We start from the raw sequence: 26,843 nt of genomic DNA, 5'->3' as shown, positions 1-26,843 counted from the left end.
CATATAGAGCCTAGCTGTGAAACTGTGATATATTTTCTGTAGTGGCCTCAAGTGTTGTACCCAGCTTTCAAGGTCTTCCATTAAAGTAGGGGAAATACTTAGGGGTTCTGAAGGTAGCATCAGTGTCAAAGTTATAACTGGGTTTGATTCTGAGCTGCTCATATCTGCTGTAGATTATGCTGAAAAATGCTTTCCCTAGAAAATTTCTGAAATCAGTTTTCCCTTTTGAAAGAAATTTGACATCTTTGGGAGGTATCTTCAACACGATTTCCTGCTGATCTTAATGTGGCCTGTTATATAAGAAATAATAAAATTATAATTCAGATAGTTTGTATTGGGCTACCAAATAGGATTACCACCCTCCCCTCCAGTTTGTGTGACAAGAGTCCTTGAAAAGTCAGTAAATCTGTGAAAACTGCCCTGTTCTCTGGCTTGTGAATTTTCTTTCAGAAAAAAAAAAACTAGGCAGGAGTCCTTGTCTCCATTACACCTTTTCTAGGATATTCTAAGTTGGGTTATTATGGGACAATCTAATCCCCTGAGGGGTTATACATGGTAATGTTCTCCAAGAAATGCCAGAAGGTTCTCTTGGCAGCATTTGTAATGTGTTGTGAGGTCTCCCAGTGAAGGTTACGATGCAAATGAAAATCATACAGTAATAGCACTGATAATGGCCTAATCTGCATATCTCATTTCTTGCATGGAATTTTATCCAAACCAGAAAGCAATTCTGGCTTAAATCATGAAGCAGATGAATAAGAAAAGTTCTAGTTAAGAATATACTGCAAAAATCAATTGCAGCAAAGCCTACCACTATTGAAATATATTTATTTTAAATCTCTTTGAGCCTGATAATGAAATACAATTTTAGCAAATGGACCTGCCTAGTCAGCTATGTCTTTAGCCATTATAACTAAGAAGGCTTATCTAAAATGCATTCAACATTCAATGCAGCTGTTTTTGCTCCAAACAGTAGTCAGCCATGAAGGGCCATCACTCCACCCATGCAGAGCTTCCATGGATTTCAATGCAAATCCAGTGTGAGGGCAAAACTGAGAAAAAAGTTCCTGATTTGTATTCTCATAGGCTATTAAGATGAATAAGACTGGAAATTGCTTAACTCTTGCCAGGGAGAACTCTGCAACTCACAAGATTAGACTTGAAATGCCATACTGAACTTTATCCTGTAGGAGTTCATAGATAAAATCTCTATTTTTATTAGTGTAAGGAAGGCCTGTGGCATTTTTTGACTCCCTTTACAGCACTTGCTCTACTGAAGGGTAACATAGAAAGTTTGAGGCATATTTCTGGCAAAGATATTGTTGGACTGTTTCAGTTTCCCATTGATTGTATTGAGTGGCAGAGAGTTTTTAAAGAGATAGAATCATTTTTGGCATCAGTTCTCACTCTCAGCCTCATAGAGCCTACAAAGCCCTTTAATTTATATGTTCATGAATGAAAACAACTGGTGGAGTGGTAACACTGAAATTAGGACCTCACCAGAGACTGGTTTCATATTACTCTGTACAACTAGATCTGAATTTATTAAATCAGTGGCAACAACAGTTACAATATTAGAAATAAGTCACCCCCTTGTTGTGGAATACAGTGTTACAAATTTATGTCCCACACAAAGAAGAAAAACTTGAGACAGTATACAACTCAAACCTTATTACCACGATGTGCATGTGAGTACAAAAGGATTCTTCTAGTGCTGGATAATATAACTTTGAAAAGGTATAGCAGGGCCAAACATCCCCAGTATGAGTGGGTCATGAACACTTCAAGTAAACTACAGGCAGATGTAACTGATGCTCCTTTGTAAAATCCAGATGTAACTTTGTAGGTGGTTCATTTTCATACTCTCAAGGACAACAATGAATGAGATACACTGTGAACAGTCAAAGACGAGTAATAGAAGCTGAGAACCTCACTAGACTCCAAAATAACAAATGGTATTCTACTTGCATTTGCATGACACAGCACAGCAAAACCTAAGGGGGATTCAAGGAATGAAGTTAAGGATGTGATTTAAATTGTTTTATTCCTCCACTTACTTTCTTTAAATGAACATTAGCTAATGTCACAAAAGTACAAGACTGCTCAGGAGTGATCAAAATAGATGAGTATTCCAATTGTCACTGAGATTAACAAGACTATTAATTTGTTTAGATTTACTTAGTGTGTGTTTGCAAGTCATGATGTGACTTTTGCAAGATCAAGGAAGGGATCATCCCCTTACTGGTGAGGCTGTACCTTGAATCCTGTATTCAGTTTTGGGCCCCTCCTTTACTACAAAACAGACATGGTGCTGGGGTATATATCCAGAGAAGGGAGAACAAAGTTGCTGAAGGGTCTGGAGGACAAAATACAGAAGTAGCACTTCATGGAGCTGCAGTTGCTTAGCCTGGAGATAATGAGCTTGAGGGGAGAATGAACTTTCTAGACCTCCTCTGAAAGACTTGCAAGACTCCTGGCATCCATTTTCATAAGAATCACTGCACCTTATTACCTTAGTCTCTCAAGGATTTCCTTGAGGTGGGGATGCAAGGGTAGAACATTGATTAATGATGTGGTGGGAAACCACTGCTCTTTTCTCTGTTTATATATACATATATAGTATTATTTTTTTACACACACATTTGTACGTATTTGCAGTCTGAAGTAGATAAAGTGTATAATATTGGTAGGTGTAAAATATACTGTCTGAGGAACAGATAAATGGAGAATGGGTGAGGCAGCAGAGCATTGAAACTGGAAATGGCAGTAAATCAGGATAGCATGTTTTTTGCATTTGTATCTTTTGGAGAGCTGGGAAGTTATTATTGGAAATTGTAAATGTACGTAAAAGTGTACAGAATTGATGACACATGGTGATGAAAAGTATTCTGATAGGAAACTCATTGTTCATTGAGGGGTGCCTATCATTAGGAGAAGTGTAAATGAAGTACACCTGCTTACTAGTAAAATCTATTGAATTCAGTGGACCACATAGAGCTTATATGAAAGGGCATCTGAATCCTAAATAGCAAGTCAGAATATACAGGCTGCAGATTCACCAGTCCCCTTCTAGCATCTGGCAAAACATGTCCACCCATCTAAATTCTGTTTTGTTCCCCTCTATGACTTCATAAAAATTACTTCTGGATTCCTCACTATGCTATGATTACTGTCTGACTTCCATATGTTGAGCAATCATGCTTTATAGCTTTCTCATCTGTGAAGGTTGCTATTTCTGATTCATATGATTTTTGTTTAGATTTCTGACATGTGTCTGTCAAACTCCTAAGGCCAGACTTCTGAAAATATGTATGTAATATATTCCTTAAACTTTGCAATGTTGTCTCAAATGCCACCTCAGTTAAATAACTTTTTATTGATTGTTGTGCTGTGTACTTTAGTTTCTCCGTACTCCAATACTACTTTTGCTTACATGCTTTTTTCTATTTATTTTTTCCTATTTTTTTCAGGGCCAAACTTTCTTCTCACTGTGTTTAACTGCTTTCAACCTTCATCTGTTTTTTTCCTGGTTAAATAATTTAGCTAGTCTCTTGATTTCATCTTGCTATCCATAAAGTTGGAGTAAAACTACTTTCTGAATCAGTGAGAGCATAATCATGGATTCATTAAGGATGAGGACAGCTAAGACCCAGTGACTATATGAGTACTTATCACTGATTTAAAAATCTATTTTTCACTAGGAGTTTTTCACCAAAGTAATGTTAAGCTATTCCAGATTCTCACTAATTTTCTAGTGATACTGGGAATAAAGAAGATTTGGCTAGTTTATGGCTCTCAGAATGAAAGTGTGTGGATAGTGTAGTCTTGTACCTTTCTGATACTCTTGTAATGAAGCTATAGAATAACAAGTATTCTATGACCAAGATATGGTGATCATCTTATGCATAAATTCCTGAATTTGATAATGGTCAACTTATAGTGGTAACTAATGGTAACTAATAGTTATGTATTGGGTTTGCATGGCCAGATTTTTGGTAGTGGGGGCTACAGGGCTTGCTCTTGTGAGAAGCTCCTGGAAGGTTCCTCTATGTTTGGCAGAGCCAAAGCCAGCCAGCTCCAAGATGGGAGTACCACTGACCAAGATCAGGCCAGTGATTAGAAATGGTGGTAACATCTCTGTGATAACAGATTTAAGGAAAGTAGAAGTCGTTGTGCAGATATAATTGCAGCTAGAGAAGAGCCAAGTGAGAACTTGTGAGAGAAACAACCCTGCAGACACCAAGATCAGTGCAGAAGGGACAGGAGGTTCTCCAGCAGTGCTGGAGCTGAGATTCCCTCTGAGATTCCCCTGCAGCCCATGGTGCAGCCCATGGTGAAGCAGCTGCAGCCCACGGAGGATCACAGGATGCAGAGATCCACCTAAAGCCTGTGGAGGAGACCACACTGGAGCAGGGGGATGCCTGAGAGGAGCTGGGACCCCGTGGGAGGCCTGTGCTGGAGCAGGCTCCTGGCAGCGACCTGCAGACCTGGGGAGAGAGGAGCCCACACCAGATCAGGTTTCCTGGGAGGATTTGTGATGGATCCCATGGGGGACCCAGGCCGGAGCAGCCTGTCCTTGAAGGAGTGCACTCCATGGAAGAGTGACCCACTTTTCCAGCAGCAGCTTGTGGAGGACTTAGCCATGGGATGGACTCACACTGGAGAAGTCCATGGAGAGCTGTCTCCTGTGGGAGGGACCCCACACTGGAGCAGGGGAAGGAGTCTCCTTCCTGAGCAGTGGGACAAACAACACGTGGTGATTTGACCATAACCCCCATTCCCTGTCCCCATGCACTGCTGGGGGGAAGGAGGTAGAGCTGGGAAGGAGGGAGGGGTGGGAGTAAGATGTTTTTTTAAGGTGTTTAATGGTGTCTTACTTTATGTCTCATTATCCTGCTCTGATTTTTTTAGTAATAAATAATAATCTCTAATTCAAGCATGTTTCACTCATGACAGTATTTCATGAGTAGTCTCTCTCTATCCCTGTCTTAACCCATGAACCCTTTGTTGTATTTTCTTTCCCCTGTCCAGCTGCAGATGAGAGTGAGAGAGAGACTTTGGTGAGTGCCTGGCATACAGACAGGGTCAATCCACAGCAGTGTTTTTGGTGCCACGACTTGGATTCAAATCAAGGGTGCTGCCACCACAAGAACCTGATGCGGAGTTAAGATTGTCACATAATTGCTTTATACTTGACTGATTGCTAATGGGGTGATTTCCTGTCAGGCCAGGAATAGAGAACACTGATTTCAGTGAAGTTACTCCCTAATATCTCCCTTGCACATGTGATCAGACTGTCCTGGCTGTGGCTGGGGAAATTCAGAAAACAAGTTCTCTGAACTTAGTCATTACACAGCTGTAAACAGAGTACAGAATTTGACTTTATTTCTCTAACAGGAACATTTCCTCTAGGGGCACCACCATTGTGAGGAAATAAACCCCTAAATACTTCCTTGTAGGTCTTTCAACAAGATGTTTCCACTTTTGATGAATTTCCTTATGTGTCCCTAGAGATCACAAAAAAAAAAAAAAAAAAAAAAAAGAAGAAACAAGCAAAAAACCAAAAAAAAACCATATAGAAGGTTCCTTCTATACTGTAATATTGTACAAGGCCCCTTTTTGCATTTATTTTCTGTTGTTATTACTATGTTCCTCTGAGGTGACCAGTGGTAAGTTGTAAACTGCTTTATATTGTTTTCTAAGTCACATAGCCTTGGTCTTTCAGATCTTTTCTGTTGGTAAGGGGGTTTATATGTTTCTATCTAAAGTGCTCATTTTCCATTTGATATGTGGTTAGAAATTAACAAGCCAATAAAGCCTCAAAACAGGCACACATTTGGCTCAGGCTGCTTGGCATTTGTTCATCCTATGTAGCTAACCAAAGAAAGCCAATCCAGACACAGTATTCTGCCATTAGGTCCTGGCAGCCAGAGTGGCATTGCAAAGAAACTTAGACATATTCCTTGTTGCATGTGTAAGATCAAGCTTATTTTAACTTCTTGGCTCTGGTTCAGGTAATCAATATCTGGTTTGGATCAAGATTGGCTATGATTTTTTTATATTGTCTGCATATAAGAAAAGATCTCAAATATAGAGAAATTCAGACTGATGATACATTTAAAAGGCACTGTGGTTTCATTTATAGCCAGTAATCAGCTTTTTCAGTTCATTGCCTTTTTTGAAGTATTTGAAAACAAGGCCTATTTAAGAGTCAGTCAGATTTGGGTCACAAAATTTAAACTTCAAATAGAAATTTAAAACAGCTGTGTTTAAAATATTAAAGACAATTAAATGTATCCAAATGAGCTGGGAAACAGTATTCTTTTTTGTGGCATAAGACCTATCTGCCTTTTGTTAGAAAACAAGACAGGCAGCAATTCCTTTCAGTTCTGTGTGGAATCACCAACAGTACAGCTATGATTGATGTATGAAATACAGCTCCTGTTAGGTCAGATGTAATGTTGCATTAACACATCTACACTCTATTTCAGCTATATACTGAGCAGAAATGTTGAGTTGTGTTCCATGTAAGTCAGGGATCTGTGATCTATGCATCATGTGTCACAGCTTGATGCAGGTATGACTGAAGACATCTGAACACAGGAACTGGTGCCTTTCAGGAAGCCTACAATTGTATCAGTTATTTCAGCAAACATAAAAAGTGCAAGCATTTTTAGCATTGCAGGAATTGATGACACAAACGTTCAGGTTGTTAAACACCTCTAAGAACATAATTTAAATGTCTCTTATTTTCCAGCAGCTGAGTAATTATTCCCTGGTAAATCTTGTTTAAGCAATACTGTATAGCACTTGTAGAAAATTGCCTTCACTTTTATAATCCTGTAGTTCTTTAAACCAGTGTATTTGCACATTCATATGCATATAATTACATCCATCTGCTATAATGAGATCAAAGAATGTTTATTCTAACTGTTAATCCAAAATGAAGTCAATAGTTGCACCAGGTTGTCACTTAAAAGCTTAGAGACTGTTCTTTGATTTTGCTCCTGTCAGCCAAAGATTATATTTGGAATTAATTAAATTTTTGGATTTTTAAAATTGTAGCTGTAATTGCATTTCAACCCTTCAGCTTGAATACAAATGCTGCATTTGGGGTTTTTTGCTGTTTAAAAATCAACATTGCTTCACAACTGACAAACAGTGAACAACTTTCTTTTCCAAATTTAGCATGAATCAGCAGATGTTTCTGAGTAATGATTACTCAACCAAGTAGTCTCAGTTAAGTTAGCTAAAAAGACCCTCAAAATGAATGAAGTTAGGTAATAGAAGATTTCCACTGTGACACTGGTATGTATTATAGGAAAACAGCTTGTAGTGATTCAGTCCCATTTTAAGTTAAGAGGATAAATAATTTTGTCCAAATACATAAGAAATAAGTCAGTATAGAAGGACTCCAGAAGGCAATCCAGCTCCATTCCTTCCAGTAGCATCCCAAGCTAGGAAGACAATGCTCTGTTCAGATGAGTCCTGACACCTGGAAGCACACCACATTAAGCTTGGTGGCGGTCCATCCTCTCTGCCCTTGCATGCATAGTCCTTTCTCAAGAACAAAGCTCTAAACTTGCCAGAATCAGCTTTGGTGCGTTTATGGACTCAGCCGGAGGTCTTATGTTTGTTGGCTTGCCTAATGCAAGGTTACTAGAAGATATGTGAAATTTCAGATATGCACATCAGGATTTTAAAACTTGGATATTCATATACATGGATATTCATACACATTTTAAGTGACGTTGTAACTTGTGGAATTTTTACAAATTGTATTCACCCTTTTCAATTCTTAGTACTGATTTTATCAATTAGACCTTACAACGTCTTTAAGAAAAGGAAGATGCAGCTCAGTAGTTTTGAAGAAATTATTAAATAATGCTAGACTTTGGACAATGTGCGCTCACTGCCGAAATGAAAAGGTAAGGCAGAAATCGTGGTCTTCTGGAGAGGTCAAACGAGGACATGAGCTCCAGGACTGGCGCGCCATCTCGTGGTGACACCTGGAAGGGTCAGGCAGGGTGTTCATCTGCTCGCCGAAAGGATTGCTGCTGTGTCAGTCACCGGGTTATCACTGCCACGGTAAAGATTGTCAAAAATACACTCATTAAAGGACTAAATGAGTTCTCAGCGTGTCAAAAGTTACTGCCACCAATTTTTGACAGTTTTACGGCTGTTGGAAAATAGTCATCTCACGAACGTCAGCACCATGATTTAGACATTCACAGTAAATCACTTCATCTTCACAGCGGCATGCTCCCGTGGCAGGGATCTTCCACGTTATCTCCCAAATAGGTACGAGATACGGAAATGTTCGAGGCAGTGACCGCGTTTTAGGAGTCTCTCAGCCCGTTACAGGTAGAAATAGCAGCTGGTACAACAGACGCGTTAAAGAATCGCGTTTGTTATTTCCTGCCTGCTGCATGCCCATCATCACCTGCCGTCCCTGTGGGGCATCCCCTTGCTGTCCGGCGCTCTTTGTTCGCGCGTGGGGGCCTTTCGGGGCGGTTCGTGGGCGCCGGGCGGCGGCCGGGCCCCAACCTGTTGCTTTAAGGGCGGGCGGGGCGGGGCCGCGCGAGCAGCGCGCGCGCCATTGGCCGTGGCGCGGGGCGGGCGCCGCCCCCGGCACTCACCGCGGCGTCCCTCGCTCCGTGTCAGGCAGCCGCGCGGTGCGCATGCGCGGCGGGCGCTGCGCTGGCCGCGGGGTTGGGGCGAGCGCCGGGGCTGCGGCGGGCGGGGAGCGGGAGCGCGGGGAGCGGGAGCGCGGGGACCCAGAGCCGGAGCCGGCAGCAGCCGCAGCCGGCCGGAGCAGCAAAACAGAGGATGCCTGCCGCCCGCTCGCCGCTTCTCTGCGCGCCCGCCATCTCCTCCACGTCCTCATGAATTAGGGCTGCGCGGTGGGGGTGGGGGACGGCAGCGAGCGCCCCGGCGAAACCGGCGCCCCAGGCATGGCCGGCTCGGTGAGTGAGTAGCGCGGGTCTCCTCCAGCCCTCCGCCCCGCGCTGCCCGGTGCCGCCGGGAAGGGGCTGGCGTGACCGGGAATTTCTCTCCGCGTGCGGCTTTCCCTGCCTCCCGCTGCTCGCGGCGGCGCGGCGCGCGCACGCCCTTGGATGGAGCCGTGGTCCTGCCGCCGCGGCGCGGGCAGCGGGCGCGGGGCGCCGGGGCGGCACGGCGCGTCCTGACAGCGGGCCCCGCGTCGCCTCCCCGCGCTCTCCCGGTGACACCGAGAGCTGTCCTACGCCCTCGCCTGTGGGGCCGCTTTTCTGTTGTTGCAGCGGTGCCTCGCTGGCTTTGGCAACTCTCCCCCCCACCAAATCCTTTCTGCCGTGTTTGTGGTACGGCTGTGTCCGTGTGTCCCGTACTGCCCGCGGTGGGTCCGGTTCCCCCCGGTCGCCAGCCCCGTCTCCGTTTGTTGGGGCGCTCACCGGCCGCTCCCCTGCTCTTCCCCCGCAGTGTGCCGTCCAGGTGAAGCTGGAGCTGGGGCACCGAGCCCAGGTCAGGAAGAAACCCACCGTGGAGGGCTTCACCCACGACTGGATGGTGTTTGTCCGAGGGCCTGAGCACAGCAACATTCAGCACTTTGTGGAGAAAGTCATTTTTCACCTGCACGAGAGCTTCCCCAGGCCGAAAAGAGGTAGTGGGGTCATCCCCTGGGATGAGCGCTTGGAGGCGGCCCGGAGCGGGCACAGGCGGTGGGTCTGTGCCGGTCTCGGCGGAGAACAAAAGCGGTCGCCAGTGCGGTGTTGGGCTGCCGGGGCTCTCTCCCGCCGCTTGTAGGGCTGTCCGGGGTCAGGAGGGGCTTCTCTCTGCCCCTTCGCGCACTTGCTGCCGCGGGGACGTCCGCTCCCGGTTGCCTGAGGTCGCAGAGCTTGGTCCGGCCGTGGCTCTGGGTCCCGACCCCTTCTGGTCTCTCGGTGGTGGGTGGCACGGAGTTAGCTTCTGTCCCAGCGTACGTCCTCACTGGCGATTTTTGCCCACGTGTTACTTCCTTCTGGCTGGTGTTGTTTTCTCCCAGTGTCCTGTATAACTGGAAATAGGGATGCCTGTACATGTGTTACTGTTCCTATTTTGATTCCTTTGACACCCTGCTTGTTCACCTCCTGGGTTTCATCTTTTTGTGAGTACATAAAAAAGTCCCAAAAGTTGCATTTGTGGTGCATACGTGGTGCATTTGTATCCAATACAAGTCTGGCTGGGAGACATGTAAGAAGCCTTTTGTTTTCAGATCTGTTTCCAGAGCCTTTGCTTGTCTTGATTATTGTAGTGGGATTGGTTGAGGTAACAGTACAAATAATAGAAGTGAGCAGGTTTATTTATCTATACAGACAAAATACTTAGGCATTATCTTTCATTTGATCTGTAATCTTTATTGGCATCTAGTACTGCTCCAGTTCCTTAGAACAACATCATCATAAATTGTATCTGCTTGGAGCTAGTGGGGGATAAATTGAATGTCCATGGAGCAAAAGAGAGGAAAATTTTGAGTGTTGTGATAAAAAAGCTTTGCTTTGTGGTAGGATAAAAACATATAGTTTGATTTAACGTTTCACAGTTGGAAAATATCAAGCTGTGACTTTTTTTATATCAGTGACTTTGTTTTCTCTAGAATACTTATCTTAAGCATCAGAGTGTAAGAATTACATTATTTCAGCTCCAGAATTTATCCTCTGAAATACAGGCTATTAATTCCCTTCTGTTTTCCTACTGTCAGTGAATTTTTTGGATTTGTTTAAATCTGTGCAATACTACGCAAACAGTTTTCAGTGAATTGTATGAAATACTGCTGTGTTATTTTTGAATTAAATTGCCCAGCTTGTCCTGTGAGTCCTCCTCTTGCTTTCTTATCTTTCTTATGCAAAACCATGACTTTAAGTCAATCTAAATAGTTTGGCAGAAAAACTCCTGACAACACATCTAAGAAGCCTAAATAGCTGAGATAGTATTATTCATATTTAATGAATTAGATGATGTATCATTAAATCAGTGGTAGAAAGTGTGGTTAATAATTGAAGCCTGGTCTGCACAGAGGTTGTTGGTGGTCCTCTCTGCTTTTATTATCTCTGCTATATTTGTTTACTTGCTGAAACATGAATCCACTTCCCAAATACGGTTGCTAGGTGTGATATGGAGCTGGCTAATAAGAATATGGTTCAGGACTTTTGCAAGTGAGGGATATATAATTTGCTACTTGCATTGTGTCTCCAGCTGCTGACTTCAGTTACACAGTCATTTAAATAATTTTTTTAAAGTGTTTATTTTGGTGGTTTTTTTTTTTTTTTTTTTTTTTGTTTTTGTTTTTGTATGCATCATTTTCATGGTGTGGCAACTGCTGGGAAAGATGCCCTCTTGTATAGCCTGGGAGGGGACTTGTGCAGTGCTTGTACCTGTCTTGGATTGTAGGAGAGCTCTGCAGCCACTCTCATTCAGCAGATTATAACCTGGATGGCAGGCACTCCATTCACTCTGGGCTTTGCTTAGCCTTCTGAAACTACGGATACTGAAGAAATTTCAGGTCCTTGAAATTACACTGGGAAAATGATCCATGTGTGAATTACCTAGAACGTTTTCTGCTATTGTAAAGTGTTCAAAAGGATGGTGGGAATGTGTGCCTTGTAAGTGGGAGCAGTTTGTCTTTCTACTTTAGAAGTATTGTTAAAATTTTTGACAGAAGTATTCTAAGGTGGTTTTTTTTTTGGTTTCTGTAAATCAGTGCATTGGTTTGATACCTCAAGTGTTGCATATTTAATAGGAACGATATCTGTGTTTGAAGTGTTAGTCAAACTATCTGTTTTCACTTTGTCTGCAGTTACATACTTTATTATTTTAGCCTAGGATAACTTACCGCTTTGAGATACTCGGTAATTTCACAAACTTTTCCTGAGCCATGGGTTTAGCATGCTGAAATTAGATGTGTAAGATTAATCAAAAGCAAGTACTAGTATGCTGGCTAGCCATTATAATACCTAGTTCTCTGATAAGTGTTGTTTTTGTCTCTGCATTCGTGATAAGAGTGGCTGCTCTGAGATGTATGCATGTTAGGAAGAATTTTAGTTCATTTGGTCTATCTGTAAAGCTCAATTTGAAACTAATGAATCAACAAGCTAAATAGGTGTTATTAACTCATAAAGTATTTCTGGTACTAGATCACTTTTTATTAGGGATACAGTAATTCCAGCTACCAGAGGAGGCAAGGGAGATAAATTATTGCCAGGTCATTTGCTTTGCAAATTTATGAGAATACCTGGATAAACTGTCAGTTTGGCAGCTACAACTATGGCTTTGCTTATCTGTTTATGCTAGAAATTTTGGAAATACTAGATGTTGGCAGTGAGTTTGCAAAGGTGTGTCCAAGTGTTTGTTCTGCTAATTGTTGCTACAGAGCAAGCAGGGTCCTGTATCCCAAAGTTGCATTAGTTTTAAGGTGGCAACATTACAGGGGTGGTGTTCAGTCACTTGGGTGCAGAGAAGGTTGTTTTGTGTGTGTTGGCAAGATGGAGGGGTGATGGTGACTAACAGGGGACAAAGTGTAGATAAGCTTTTGTGAGCTAATAAAATAGTATTCTTCATCTTTCAGTCTGTCTCACCTTAAAATCTTGAGCATGCGATGGTGGTTTAATTGCTTTCTGTATCCCTTATGATAACTGAGTGCCTAAGTTTATCCTTGCATAGTGGAGCATACAGGAGTGTGCAGTGATTTGTCCTTTTTACTTCATCCAGTTCAACGGTCTGCTCTGCTGATTTCCATAACTAGTTTCATGGGGTCTGGCAACTGGACTGCTATCACATTATAGAGAGTAGAGTCATACCCAGACTCAATTTCGGGTAGTATTTGCAAGACAAAAGCTCGCTAGGATCATTGTGCAATCACAAATGCTGCTATTTGCAAATCTTGTCTGCTGATGTAAATTGGTTGAGAGAAGATATGGAGAATTTTTAAGATTCTACCTTTGTTTCAAATCATGTGCTGCTTATGTTTCATCATTCATGTGAAAAAACATTGTCCTGTGTGTAGAAGTGAAGTGTTTTAAAGCATGTCTGTGAAACAAGGTGTGTCATCAGATTGTGGTTAGTTTTGATCCACTGCTATACTGCCTCTGAAAGAGGAGTTGTTCTTCTTGCACCGTAATATGTCTCATTAATTGCATGGATGATAGGCAATGTAGAAATATTTTCATCTCCTTGCCCAGCGAATTCTGATGCTCTTCAACAGTTGCCTGACTTACTCTTTCTCTTACAGAATTTCAGTTGGATAAGGAAACATATCTTTTATATTTTGACGTCTCATAAACACACCTCAAAAATGGCATTGGAACTAGTGTGTTCTGAATGGTTAAATTTCTGCTAATCGGTGGTACTTTTTGACAAACTAAATATTTCATATTAAATAAAAAGGGCGTGTAGTATTTCTGTGTTAATAACTTAGCCAATGTGAAAATGTTGGTTTAGTTACTGGAATGTAACTTTAAAAATGGGAGAGATTGCTTTTCTCTGTGGAGCTGAGAGCAACACTGTTTAGTGCCTCTCTTAGCTCAGTAAGTTTTACAATTATATGGCAAAGTGGTGGAAGTAAAGCTGCTTGGTATTCTGGTACAGGAAGGACTAGCTGCAGTTGTCTTCTAGAATGTTCACATTTCCAGCACTGGTTGTTTTCATTAAGGTAGTCTGTTATGCAGGATGAGATTTTAGTGAATCTTAACAGATTGAAATGTATTTAGTTACTGTACAAGATGCCTTTTACTATTCTTGTTAAATTATTTTTCCTTTTCATGATTTTTAACTGCAAAATAACACATCTTTTAGTGCTCCATTAAAAGTCAATGAGTCTTAAGTCTATTAATTTTACTGAACTGAGTGATTTGAGCATAGGGGTCCATAAGCAGATTCTTCGCAGATGATTGAAGCTTTCCTTTCAGACCAGCTAGTGAAGGCAGACCATCAAGATTATTAAGCAGGCAATCAGTTTTATGATGTGTATTTTATTAGAATATTTAGCTACACTTTTAAGAACTTAGATCAGTTTTAGGTCAGTTTTCTTTGCTTTTTTCCCTCTTAAATTTGCCTGAGCCTAACCATCTAAGTATGATAGGCACACATGAATTTCTTTTTCATCAATCTACCAGATACAGGTTTGATACTGCATCTTTTAGGACACTTATGGCTCTTAGCTGCAAAACGGTCACATGGAATGACTGATATCTAGTGAAGAACTTCATTTGTTTAACAGGAAACGCTTCAGACTTAATTTTGCTACTACTGAGTCTGAAGGTGAATGGCTTTGAGAATACATGTGTGGTTTTAGGTGCACTTTCTAATTCAGCCAGTAGCAATTCAAAAGGGCATTTCACAGACTTAAAAGACAGTGTAAAGTGTTTCAATATAGAAAAGCTATCATGTGTTATATTTGCATGAGTGGTATCAGTAAATAATTGGTGGCTTTGATTTTAAGATACTATGTGTACAGAAAACCCAGGTTCTAATAAATAATTTTGCCTCATTGGTATGACTCAAAAAATAATCACATTCAAAGCCAATATTTAGGCTTTTTTTAGATGTAAACAGTGTGGAAAAAACTGGGAAATAATAGGGGTGCTTCATCCTCCAGTATCAAAAACTTTTCTAGTCTATTTGCACAGTTTTTTAGGTGGCTTAGTTGTGTGAATTATTTGTTCAATGTGTGCTTATTTTAATTTAATGGGAGGGATGCTACTCCTACCTACATTTCTTCTCCCTGTAAGCATGTTTCTGCAAGGGTAAATGCTGATTTCTGCCTGAAACTGCCAATCAGTTCTGACTCTCTTAAGCTGTAAAAGATGAACCTTGGTTATTTCACATTAAGTTAAATATGTGTAGTGTTTAGTTGCTGAAACAGGTTTTTAGTCTTAAGAAACTAGTTACTTCTTACAAAAGCTACAATATTAATATTTGATTGTACTCTTCTAGGTTTTAGATGAGAGGAAGTGTAGTTTCAGGGCTGTTGTACAAAAGATTTTTGGATAGCTGTAGAATACTACTTGCTTGAAGTAGAGAAAAACAGGTTATTGTGTTTAAGATCAAATCTGTAACTTTTTAAATAAGATGAGGGAGAAACATCAGTATTATAAATGGAGTTAGTTAAATTTAAGAAAATGAAAACAGGTGTGTTGTTCAATAATTATTATGACTCTTATTTACATCTGTACAGTTTTTATCCTTAGAAAAATAAATGTGTCAGAAATGTCTAAACCATGTATTATTTACAGTTACAGGTTAGGCAATATGAACTGCAGGCATATTGTCTATTAAGATTTAATAAGTTGTAAAATGTTGGACATAAATTTGTTACTAAATTTTTTGTGGTACGAAGGCTATTCTTGTAACAATATTGTACAGTATGGTTAGGATTCGGTTTTTGTGTGTTAGGTTTGATTTTGGGGTTTTTTATAGCTTTTCATTCAGGAAAGCTGAAATGTTGAAGAGGATTAATCTGTCCTTTGTTCTGGTAGAATCTGTAAAAAAGACAACTTGATTCATTGGGGTGGCAACCTGAATGTAAAGCTTGTTGATGATGCTTGCAATAGCTGGGGAAAATACAGTTAATTTATACATGTTTAATCCAGAATTAAATCTATTGGCTGCTGAAGCTTGACTACATGAATTTTTATGAGATTCTTGTGATGAACACCTGCAATTTTAAACCAACAGAATTTAGTTCATAGGCAGCATCCTTTTTCTTCCTGTCCTGGCAGTGATTGACAGACATATATAAAGACAAAGGAACAGTCAAATTCTAAAGTTGTATACATTTGCATGAAAATTATGATTTCTCATCTTCTCTTAAAACACTTAGCTTGTAATTCAATATGTTGTTTGCTTTTATATGATTTTTGCCTTTTTGAGGTGCCTTTTAGTATATAAAGGGCTGGAAGAACAGACTGTTGTATGAAATATTTGTATGCTTACTTAAATATCTGTGCAAGAATTGATTTTAAAATTAAATCTATTTATGTATGTCATCAGAGCTCTTTATCAGTATCTTTGGCTTAACTCTCTCCCATGCTTGCCAGGTATGGGCTGTATCATTAATCCTGTGCCAAACTCCTGCACTGATTCTGGCTTTCTAGAGGAGTACAGGTTTGTTTCTTTGAGCTCCCTGGATGAGCTCAGTGGGTCTGTATGAGTTTGATTTTAAACTTTGTCAGAGGCCTTGACAGCTATAATGTCATCTAAAAGATAGATCAAATGTAATTGTTTTAAAATGCAATTCAGACATATTCTGAGCAGTTGATGCTTAGAAATTGCAATTGAATGACTGCAGTTACTTGTCCATAATTCTTTGTAAAAACCCACATGACTATACACGGTAGGATGTATGTAATTTTCATAGAACAGTTAGTTATAAAGGTAAATACTAGTATAGGTGTTTCTATTTTCAAATGCTTATGATAACAAAGTGAATTGTTACATGTAACAAAGCAAAATGAGTAGAATTGAATGAGCAGTTGAGATGGATTGATTTTGCTGATGATTCTTATGATATATTATGGTTTGCAGTAAATTTAAATTTACTATTTGCAACTGTTTTTCTAAAGCTGGTACAGAAGAATTCAACCCAGTTCAGTGGGACACTAATTGTTCTGCTCTTTCTAGATAGCAGTAATGTGAACATAACATACATCTTGAAATAGGTGTTGACGGACAAGATGTAGGCTTATAGGGCAAATTTGGAGATATGTATACTTAGTATACTTTATTGTACTTGTATACTTAGAGAAAGACCATATTTTACCTTTCGTAAGCAAACTTTAAAGGGCAAGTTATCCAAGAAGGAAAAATGTGGAGATTCAGTGTAAACAGAACTACTTGATGTTGTGGGCTAGAGGCTAACAATCCTTTTGTTTTCCATCATCTGTGTGGAAAAATGGCAGGTCCAAAAGTGTTTGCTGTTTCTTGAAGCAGCCTTTCTTGTAATGAATTTTGGTTGATTGGTGTTAAATGGGTAAGTGGAGTTTTAATTCCTCTTATTATCCTCTGCCAGGCTCTATAATAATAAAAAATATACACATTTAGTTTTGAATAATGTAAATTTCAAGTGAGTATTTTATTGAAGAACTTGGTAGAAATAATTTGCACAATGGGAGTTTGTGTCATCACAGCACTGGCACCATGTTTTACTGAAAAGGAGAGGGTGGATTAAACCTGAAATCTTGTGTGCTTTCTGAACATGGAGATGCACAGATCTGGCTTGATATTTCAGGGCAGGTATTTGTAGTTAGGATGATGCCAGATTATTTTTTTTGACTTGTTGGGTATTTTTGTTTTGTTAGTTTTCTTCTTGCCCAGCCTTCTTACATCACACTCTAATTCTGGATACTCTTGGTGTCCTAAAATGACTTGGTATGGCTACAAAGAAAAGCAAACTATGTGAAAGAGTAAAGTATATTGAAATTGTACAGTCTTTGACTGGTTTCTGTGGAAAGGTCTTAATGAGTATTGCTTTGAAATAGCTCTAACAAAGTGTTTCTTTAAATATTGCTAAGCATATAAAGTTGAAAAGCTTTCACATTTAAAAGAGTTGTGCACCCTTGAAATATTTTTTTGAGGTGTCGTTGTGTTTTGTCTCTGTGGTGTAAGCTTTTGCTAGGGGAAAGAAATGAACACTAATAAGCAGAATAGTAAGATTAGTTTTTTAGCTAGATCCAGTGCCTTTGCACTCAATTTCCAGTTGCTGCCTTTCACTGGAGGAGTGCTTAGTAAGTGGAGGTGCTATGGAGAGTCTGTGTCTTGTGCACAGTGTATGCTTGTTTGCTGCATCTGTGTCTCACAGGGCTTGGGGGTTTTGTTTTGCTGAGCACTGGCCCAGCAGGCATTACATTCCAGGGCCTGGCTCCTGTGTAGCACAGGCAGCAGACAAGGAAGTGACCCAGTGGACAGGCCAACAAGGAGATGGAGGTGGATATCTACTGCCAGTGAATAATTCTGCATAGGATCAACACTGGAGTTTTTATGAAATGGGGAGGAAGGCTGTGGAATTGTTTTGTTGTGTTTGAAGACTGCATGTGGAAAGTATTTATGTAGATTGTTCCCCAAATTTAGTAGCTGACAAGGGGATGGAAGTGCTGTTGAACTAGGTTTGGGCAAGGTCAGGTAACTATACAAAGAAGTTCTCAACAGGTAAATTTCATATATCTAAATGATAATAAGCTGGGCATTGGCATGAGGGATAGCAAGGAATAAAAATATAATGATAAGAAACACACTTAAAAAGTATATCTATTTTTTGAGAGTTAAAAAAAAACTCCCAAAGGTGTTTTGTAAATGTATTGTTTTGTTTAGTCTTTCTTTTAGAGGTTGCCAAAGTAATCTTTGCTGTACAGAAATTAGAAGATACAATTCTTGTAAATTTCTCCGTAATACTGAAGGTTCCTTCTGTATTTTGTTGTTGCTACTATTAGGTTATGTCTCTTAGAGCTGCAAAGGTCTGCTCCTGTCTGTGATAAAATTCCTGCACTGTTAAGTCTGAATCATTTTGGCACTCAAGTTATTTCCTTGCCTGGCTGTCAGTAATGTGTCTGAAGTGTTTTTAAATGTGTGGCTTCTGTGAGTATTGTAAATGATTCCATTTGTACCTAGTAAATATTCTAAAACAAAAGGTCCCAACTTAAATTTGGTGAGGCTTTTTTTGGCCCCTTTCATTTGTGCTGTGTTTTAGCCTATTTCTGCAGAATATTGCTATGATGTCTTTTCAGCAAAAAGTATTCTATCCATAACCTATAGCTTACTCATTCATTACAGTCAGGTTAATAGAAATAGCAATGTAGCCATACAGTTGCATTATCCATACTATTTGAAGAGTAGAGATATTTCAAGAAGACTTCTCAGGCTGTTATTTTTTTTTTAATTTTTTTTTTTTTTTTTAATTTGAAGATTGGTCTGAATATAAGACTCTTTTGCTTGAGTAAAAGGCAACCAGAACACATAAATGTGTTCCCTGTCTTGTAGTCTTAAACTCCTCTCTGCATGAGTAGGGAGAAGTAATAACACTCCAACCAGTCTCTGTAATTACCTATTATCCTTTCTGGTAAGGAAAGGCTTTTATCATTCTCTGTATAAATTCTTCCCTAGGTAATTCTTTTAATAAAAGATATTACAGCTGACTTAAAAGTGCTGTACAGTATTTTTGAACAAATTACTGTGAAGCAACTCCAAACAAGCTCTTTAAGTGCCTTTGTCAGTCTTGTGCAAATACACCAAGACCAGCCCTTGAACCTAAATCAAATAAGGCAGCCAGCATCAGTAAAATACTTATTTCCTTCTGTGGGCATTGCTGTCCCATCTAGCACTGGGCTTCTAGTGTGTATTGCCTGGAAACTAAATAGAAACAAATTTGTTTCTTTGAAGCGGATCTACATTCGGTTAGTTCCTTGAATTTGTGATATAATAGAGGGAAAATCAAACAATCATGGCGGACCTTGCAGGTATTGAAACAGAAGTTCTGTGGTATTAGATTACTGATCTTGGACTGCAGGGGTATTTCCTTACATTTTTGTCGTAATGCCTGAACTGAAATTTACATTAGTTGAAATACTAATAAACTATTGAAGATTGACATTTTAAGTATACAATCAAAAGTAGCTATAGTGTTCCAATATGGAATATTTAAATTGTGGCTTGGGCTTATTTGTTTGTTTTTGTGGTTTTTTTTTTTTTTTTCAGTTTCTATTTAGGAGTAGTTTAAATCTGGGAAGTTGTTAATATATGTATTCTAGACAGTGAAAAATTTTATATTTTGGTTTATGTTCCTTTCTTTGTAGTCCATCCCTAGATCTAGACAACAATATTTTCTTGATTAAAATCTAAATTAACATCTGTTTTTTTTAAAATCAGTTTAATAAACATTTGATATGTATGTATTATTTTAAGTATAGACTTTGCACACAATATGTAAATGTGTTTACATATATTGTAATTTTATAGACTTTGTGATTTTGGAACCTAATACAGTGATTAGATTAATTTGCTTGTCTTGAAACTTCAATCGCTTAATCTAAACTCAGCAAATTTCTGGAACATACTTTTACTGAACAGTTTTATTCAGAAATAAAGAAAACTGACATTTGTATCTTTGGATGAGAAACACCAAAGGAAAATAATGATTAAGATTGGCATGCATGATAAGGCACTGAAGATAAGACTTTTTCTTCCTGCTCTCTGGAGAGAGTTTTCTTTCATTCATTTTTTTATGCATTTTATGCATTTTTATGCAGCCTGTTGTACTGTACATTACTACTACATATCTGGTGTCTAACCCACTTCTGTAATCACTTTCACAAAACCACTTGGGGGCCAATTGGAGGCCCAATGACTGAATTGCAGATTAGGGATATATAGTGTGCAAGATGCCTCCAGCAATGAGCAGATATGGGATTGAAAGGGTTTTTGCCATTTTAGTTGCCAAAGCTAAGAAGAGTAGACTTCATAAAAATTAGGGGAAATTCTAAATGATCATGAGAAGCATGTTTTTTCAAAAGTGCCAAAAAGAATGGGAGGTGGGCACCAATCAGGAAAGGCCAAGTATCCAGGATTATACCCTCTTTTGGCATCCACTTTATTGACCAAACCATTTGTTAGAGATCACCAGGTTGGTACTTATTCTTAAGAGGATGGATTTAGAATGAAATTGTTATTATCTGTTGGTTTTTAGTTTTTTTTGTTTCTTTGTTTGTTTGTTTTGTTTTTTGTTTTTTTTTTCTTTTTTTTTTTTTTTGTGATTTGATGGTTTTGGATGTTGCTAATTTTCTGCAGCACCTCTAGAATGTGCATTCATTCTGTAAGGAGAAAAAATGTGACATGGGTGCATATGCCTCATATATACAAATTATGCATGTACTCATTTATACAGCCTTAGAATAAAGAGTCCATAATTCTGATTTAATATTGATTTTGTGTATTTGCATTCATACTGTGTGCCTGTGCACAATACAAATTACTGGGAAAAATTTTTTAGCCTTTGACCAAAAAACAGCAGACACTTAAATAGCAGGGAATTTAAGGATGTTTTGTATTTTTTGTGTGTCTACACCAATGTGAATTATATTACTCAAATAATATCTTCTTTGGCCAGTATGAAAGTTTCCCTCATGTAAAGAAAAATAGTAATCCAGCATCAATTTGTTCAGTTGAATCTCTTCGAAATTCTGTGTTAAGAGGCAAAAATGTTGCTGGAGTTATTTGAAGGTATTATAGTGTTGTCCTTTCTCAGAGATTTTTCATTGTTTTCAGAAACCACGTTGCTACAAAAACAACCGGCTTCCCAGCTTAAATGACGGGGAGACCTTTCCATACAAAATATAATAATAATAATAATGCAAATGTAAAATACACCTATATAATATCTCAGGTTCTTGTCATTACTGAATCTCTATGTATTTGTAAATTGTTACTGACAGTATCAGTACCTTGAAGCACTTTTGCCTTTTGCAGACTTAGGCAGTTTCTTTGTTTCCCTTTACACAGTATGATTATTTGTCACCCCTTTCTTTGCTTCCACACAAGAAGGGGTGAGAGCTGAATATTCAAGCAGGAAAATGTGCTTCCCAGCTTACAGAAAGTGCTGAGGAATCAGGTGTAGTGTGCCTTATGCCCTCTTTCTCAAGGTGTCTGTACCTTTGCCTTCTTTGAAGCAGTGTTGATTTAAACCATTGCTGTATCTTATCTGTGTTTGTTCTAAGTCACTTTCAAATATAATCATCCCAATGCTAAAGTTTTGGTGTGTTCATGTTTGAGCATGTGGGAATTGATATGCCTTATTTTCCTTCTGTGCCTTCTGGAAATTAGATTTTTAGTGCTGCCTTAAGATGGCTTTGAAGCCCTACAGGCAAGCTGGAATATCAAAGGGCTGCAGGAATTCAGCTGTAATTGTTTTATGGCTTGCCAGAAATCAGCCCTATTTGTATAGGTAGCATAGAAAATGGCTGTGATTTAACAATTTGGTGCAATTTATATCCACCATAAAAATAATAAAAAAAGTTAAAGGGGTATTTTGGAAGCAGGAACTAAGCTGTAAATGTGAATTGCTTCTCCATTTTCTCAAAGGAACAAAAAGGAAACAGGGTTTAGAAAGCTTTCTATTGAAGAAAACTTAAAAAAGACCTTGTCTGCTTTGAGGATATTTAATACTGTACTTGCACTGTGAAATTGCACTTTTTTTTTTCCATTTAGTACATTTAGATCATGCTATCCAAAATGTGCATATTGATATGAACTTATTTACTAGTAAGTCAGAAGAAGAATTCATGCAAACTTATGCAGCAGTATGAGTAAGTAGTCCAAGTGACCTCACTTCTGGAAAATTTAGTTATTTTTCTTTTGTTCTTTTCAGTCTTTTTGATGCCCTTACTGTCTTCTGGAAGTCTTGCTCCAAATTACTTTCAGTCACAAATGGTTGTGGTTGAAAAGTTATGTGTGCCAAGCAGAAACTGTAGTTTGATATGTTCTTGGTTGCTTGGGGAAGCTCTCTTGGAAGTGTTGGTACTCTTATTTGGAAATCAGAAGTTAGGAAGCACTGGATGCGCCCTTGGCTGTACTGGGTACATGAAACATGTGAATATATATGTGAGGTTATCCCAGAGCCCAGTGTAGGGGGGTGATGTGATGAAGAAGTGTTCTCTGGGTTGCCATTTGGTGGCTTGTGGTAAGAGCAAGTGCTGGAAAATCATTTCTCAGAAAAATGTAGCACTTAAAGAGATGTGGCTTGGCATTAGGAGAACGTAATCCCATGATCTGGTGAGCTGTTGCTGTGTCTCTGTGAGTGTCTGAAGAGATGTGGAACTGCAGGTCACTTGCAAAGTAACAAAACTAGTTGGTAGCAGTGAAAATTCCAGTACTTAGCAAGGATACAGGGACATCGAGGCAATAGTGCTGCAAGCATTTTTGAGCATTTAGCTGGGGATACTCTGTAAATGCAGCAGACCATGAAATGAAAAAATGATCTAACTTAAAAATGAAAATTTGAGACCCAGAAAAATCAATAACCCAGTACAGCTTGCTGAGCATGGCTGAGGCTAACAATTCTGTACCAGTACTTATCCCTTTTGCTGGTCTGTGTAGGCCTGCAGATATCCAAGCTGTTTTTAGTAGATTAAGTACACCTGATTTCTGTCTCTGGTCTCATTCTTGTTCTAGAAAGCTGCTGATTTCTTTTGGAACTTTAATATTGTTCAAGAAGCAATGAAACTTGTGTTTGCTATTGGACTTAACTTGATACATGAGCAAGGTTTGACACTTGTAGTACTGGCCTGCCCTATCAAATCCCAGTATTCCTGTTAGCTCTTACTCTGAAAATCTTTGAAAGAGATTTTTATCTCAAGAATTAATGCCATTCATCTTGCTACCAGTGGCATTCCTGTCACTCAGTCACTAAAAAGACTGATTTCTTTATTTTGCCTTTGTCTTGTGATATCTGAACATTTTAATAAGCTGAGGGATATGTCTTAAATTTGTTCCTTCTAAATCTCTTGATTTAAAACTCTTTATTCTGAATGGCTTTTGGCCTCTCTGTTTATACCTTTTGTTGGTTTCCAGCTTTATTGTTCATCCGTTAAAGATGGAAGAAACACTTGAAGATTTGTGGGTGTGATTGTCATATGGACTGTGGGTCTTTTTCAGTAACTAAATCTTGCTTTTAAGACATAGCTATTTCTTAGTTTATGGTATTTGAATGTTTTCTCCTGATTTGAGTAGTCTTGCTAGTAATTCGGCCTAACAAGTATTGCCCCTCTTATAAAGCAGTGCTCAAGGTTCAATTTTTGGGCTTCTTAGTGAAGTAACAATGTCCTTGCTGGGATGGGATTGTTTAAAAGTAGCTAGTGAGGATTTGGATTCTGTGAACTTTGTATTACATTGAATATATATTCCATTTCCTTTTTTGAAAAGCTTTGTGAGAAATGGAAACCCTACAGTTGATCCAAGAAGGAAAACAAATTCCTTGGGCAAATACTTCTTCGCAATGAGGTGTGAGAAATTGCACAACTTAATATTTAGCCTGAATTGAATTGCCATTCAAATGATGTTGTTAGAGGATTTATCACTTCAGGTAACTTGGGTGCAACTTGACAGTGCAGTTGATAGTTTAAGCATTGTGTAGCTTAAGTTGTTTCTCATGTAATTTACATTCTAAATTGCTAGAAAGTCATTCAGTTGTGGAGCAGTAGCAAGGTGGAGACTTTGTATGTATATCAATTAGCTTTCAAACTTGTGGCACATGTAACTCAACTGGCATGTGATGGGGGACTCTCCAGCCATCTGCTGTAACTCCTGGCTATGATTTCACTTTCAACAAGTTCCTAGTATTAAATAACTTTGAGATCTAACTTGTGTTGTTGTGAAACAGAATTAAGTTAAAAGTTGATGTGGTTGTGATTTGTTGGCATCTCTGACCTATGAGCTAACCCACAGGAGGAGGAGGTACATTTGCTGTGAATCTTCTACTTTATATGCTTGTGTGGTCTCATTTGGTTGTAGTTTTCCCCTCGATGATTGTTGTGCAAAGGAACTATATGCAGTCAGTGGTAGGTGAAGTGCCTTTGTGAGTTTTTCATTCCATGTTGTCCCCATTCTCAGCTTCTAAACTAACAATCATGTGGCATTTCTGATTATCTTGGTCTCTGTGCAGTAGCTGAGGCACCCAGAGGAGTTTATTTTCCATTTGCTGATATGTGTGTCCTGCACTTGTGTATGCATTGTAGTTCTCGGGTAAGAATCTCAAGTGCATCCACTCTTTCTGTGAGCGCTAATAGTGCCTGAGAGACTTTAAAAGGTAATGGGTCCTTATGAGAGGTCTTGTTTATACCACTTCTTTGTACTTGCTGCTATGTCATTATTTCCTGTGTAAAGTTTATAGCAAAACACCTGAACATGATCCCTTTTAAACATCTATAAAATAAGATCTCTAGCTGCAGAATGTGATTTGCAGCTTGTGAACTCATCTACCAAGCTGAACTCCATTATGACTAACCTTATTGTGCCTTAGTTAAGGATGAAAATAAGCTGTTTTGGAGTTGCACAACACGCCACTTAAATACTGTGTTCTCATCTTCCTCTTTCTCAAGGATTGCTCTCCTGGTTTTTAGATTTTATTCTCAGAGCTCTTGTGAGTACAATTGAATTAATGCATACAGCAAACAACTTAGTAGAGTGCATACGTGACTTGGTAGGTGCGGGTGCAGCCTGCTGTCAAAATGGATGGCTCATCTTCAGTGAAAGCTTGCCACATAAGATGATTTACTGTGTTAAAACAAAAGACATCCTTCAATTCCTTGAAGCCTAAGTATTGCTTTGATGTTGCTGCTGATGTATTGTGGTCTTGGCTCTGACACTTTTGTACAAGAAACTTTAACTTACGGTAGAACTGTACTTTTAGTGGATTTCACTTACTTCTAAAACCTGCAGACTTTGCAACAGTTTTGGAAATTACAAGAGACTGCATTATTAATTTTTAAGAACCAAAGGAAATTGCAAGGCTTAGGCAAAAGTTTCCAGTGTAGCTGACAAATGGTTATCTGCCAACTAGGAACCGCTCAGATCTGTAATAAGAGAAGGATAATAGAAAGATTTTCTCTTCACTTAAAAAGACAATACTGTAACATTTTAAAAAGCTTTTTTTTAGTTTTTCCAGTGATACATTTTGTTTTTCTTGAAGTGGCCTGTGATACTCTGTTTACTCAGAGGAGTAAGATAAGGAGGACTGAAAAGGGAGTTGTTTTAGTATTTTTAGAGGTTGTACATTTCTGAAGAGCAGTGAATTCCCTCTTCATTTGAATGCCTGCAGGGTTATCAATATGAAAGTCATATGGTACTCCAGGAGATTTCACTGCCCAACTAAGCAAGGGGTTTAAAATCTTCTAGTGTGGTCATGCGAAAGCTGGTCTTACAACTTCAGGTATCTGTGGTATCCTTGCAACTCATGTTTGTGCTTTCTACATTCTGTGTACATCCTTGAATTTTTTACTCTTGTTTATTTTGGTTTGTTTCTGTGTGACACCATTTAAATTGTCTAATTGGTTTCTCAACTGGTAATCTTAAATCCCCAAATAAATTAGTCAGACTACTTCTCAGGTTTGATATTTGCAGGGGAAGAGGGAAATGACCTCCTAATGTCTTTCCTTCTATAGTATTTGGCCAAAATGAGCAGGAATTTTTTTCTGTTGTCTCAGGATCTGATGGCAGAGATGAAGGTTATTGCAGTGACACTTAAAGATATGCTGCTTACTTCAGTGTGCTCTTTTAAGGGCCTCTACTTGGGACACTGCCACAGTGATAGCAGTGTTCATCAGCTGGATGTTATACTAGTGGTGAAGAGTGAGCTGCAGCCTATCAGTGATGTGGGAGATGAATTCTGCTTGCCCAGTGCTCAGAATTCTCACTACTACAGGCTCATAACTCAGTAGGCTTTTATAGCGCTGTGGTTTAAGATGGACATGTAGCTAAAATGTGACAGCATTATTGATTTGGTATGTCTGTGATAGATTTAACTGGACACAAAGTGTTACCTTTCTCTAAGGATAAACAAAAGAGGTCAGCACTGACCCAGACTACTCCTTATAGTTTTGACAGTTGTATACCAAAGCCATGACTTTAACACTCTACAGAGGAGCTGATCCATGCTGAAGCTGAACCACCTGTTCATGTTCCCAAAGAAATTGATATCTTGGCAACAGTCCTAACTTCATAAAAACAGTGCAAAGTTTTATTTCTTATAGTATTTTTATTTGTAACTCATCACTTCCTGATTCATGCCATCAGCCTGAGTTTGGTAGAAATTTGAAGTTGAGTGGTTCTCTGCAGATATGAGGTCTTTCTTC

At 39.1% G+C, this 26,843-nt stretch overlaps 1 protein-coding gene across 2 annotated transcripts in view; it reads left to right on the top strand.

Annotated features, from left to right (window-relative positions):
- The first annotated feature begins 8,740 nt into the window (after positions 1-8,740).
- MLLT3 (MLLT3 super elongation complex subunit) overlaps positions 8,741-26,843 on the top strand; it is a 121,551-nt gene continuing 103,448 nt past the window's right edge. For both annotated transcript variants that reach the window (XM_021535464.3, XM_031507451.2), the window contains exons 1-2: positions 8,741-8,966; positions 9,460-9,640. In XM_021535464.3, the coding sequence (XP_021391139.2) occupies positions 8,955-8,966; positions 9,460-9,640 (193 nt within the window). In that variant the 5' untranslated portion in view covers positions 8,741-8,954. The remainder of the gene's footprint in view (positions 8,967-9,459; positions 9,641-26,843) is intronic.

The sequence above is a fragment of the Lonchura striata genome, chromosome Z, assembly GCF_046129695.1.
Source record: "Lonchura striata isolate bLonStr1 chromosome Z, bLonStr1.mat, whole genome shotgun sequence".
Lineage (NCBI taxonomy): Eukaryota > Metazoa > Chordata > Aves > Passeriformes > Estrildidae > Lonchura > Lonchura striata.
The sequence above is the reverse complement of the archived record's forward strand: the minus strand, read 5'-3'. Positions and strand labels throughout refer to the sequence as shown.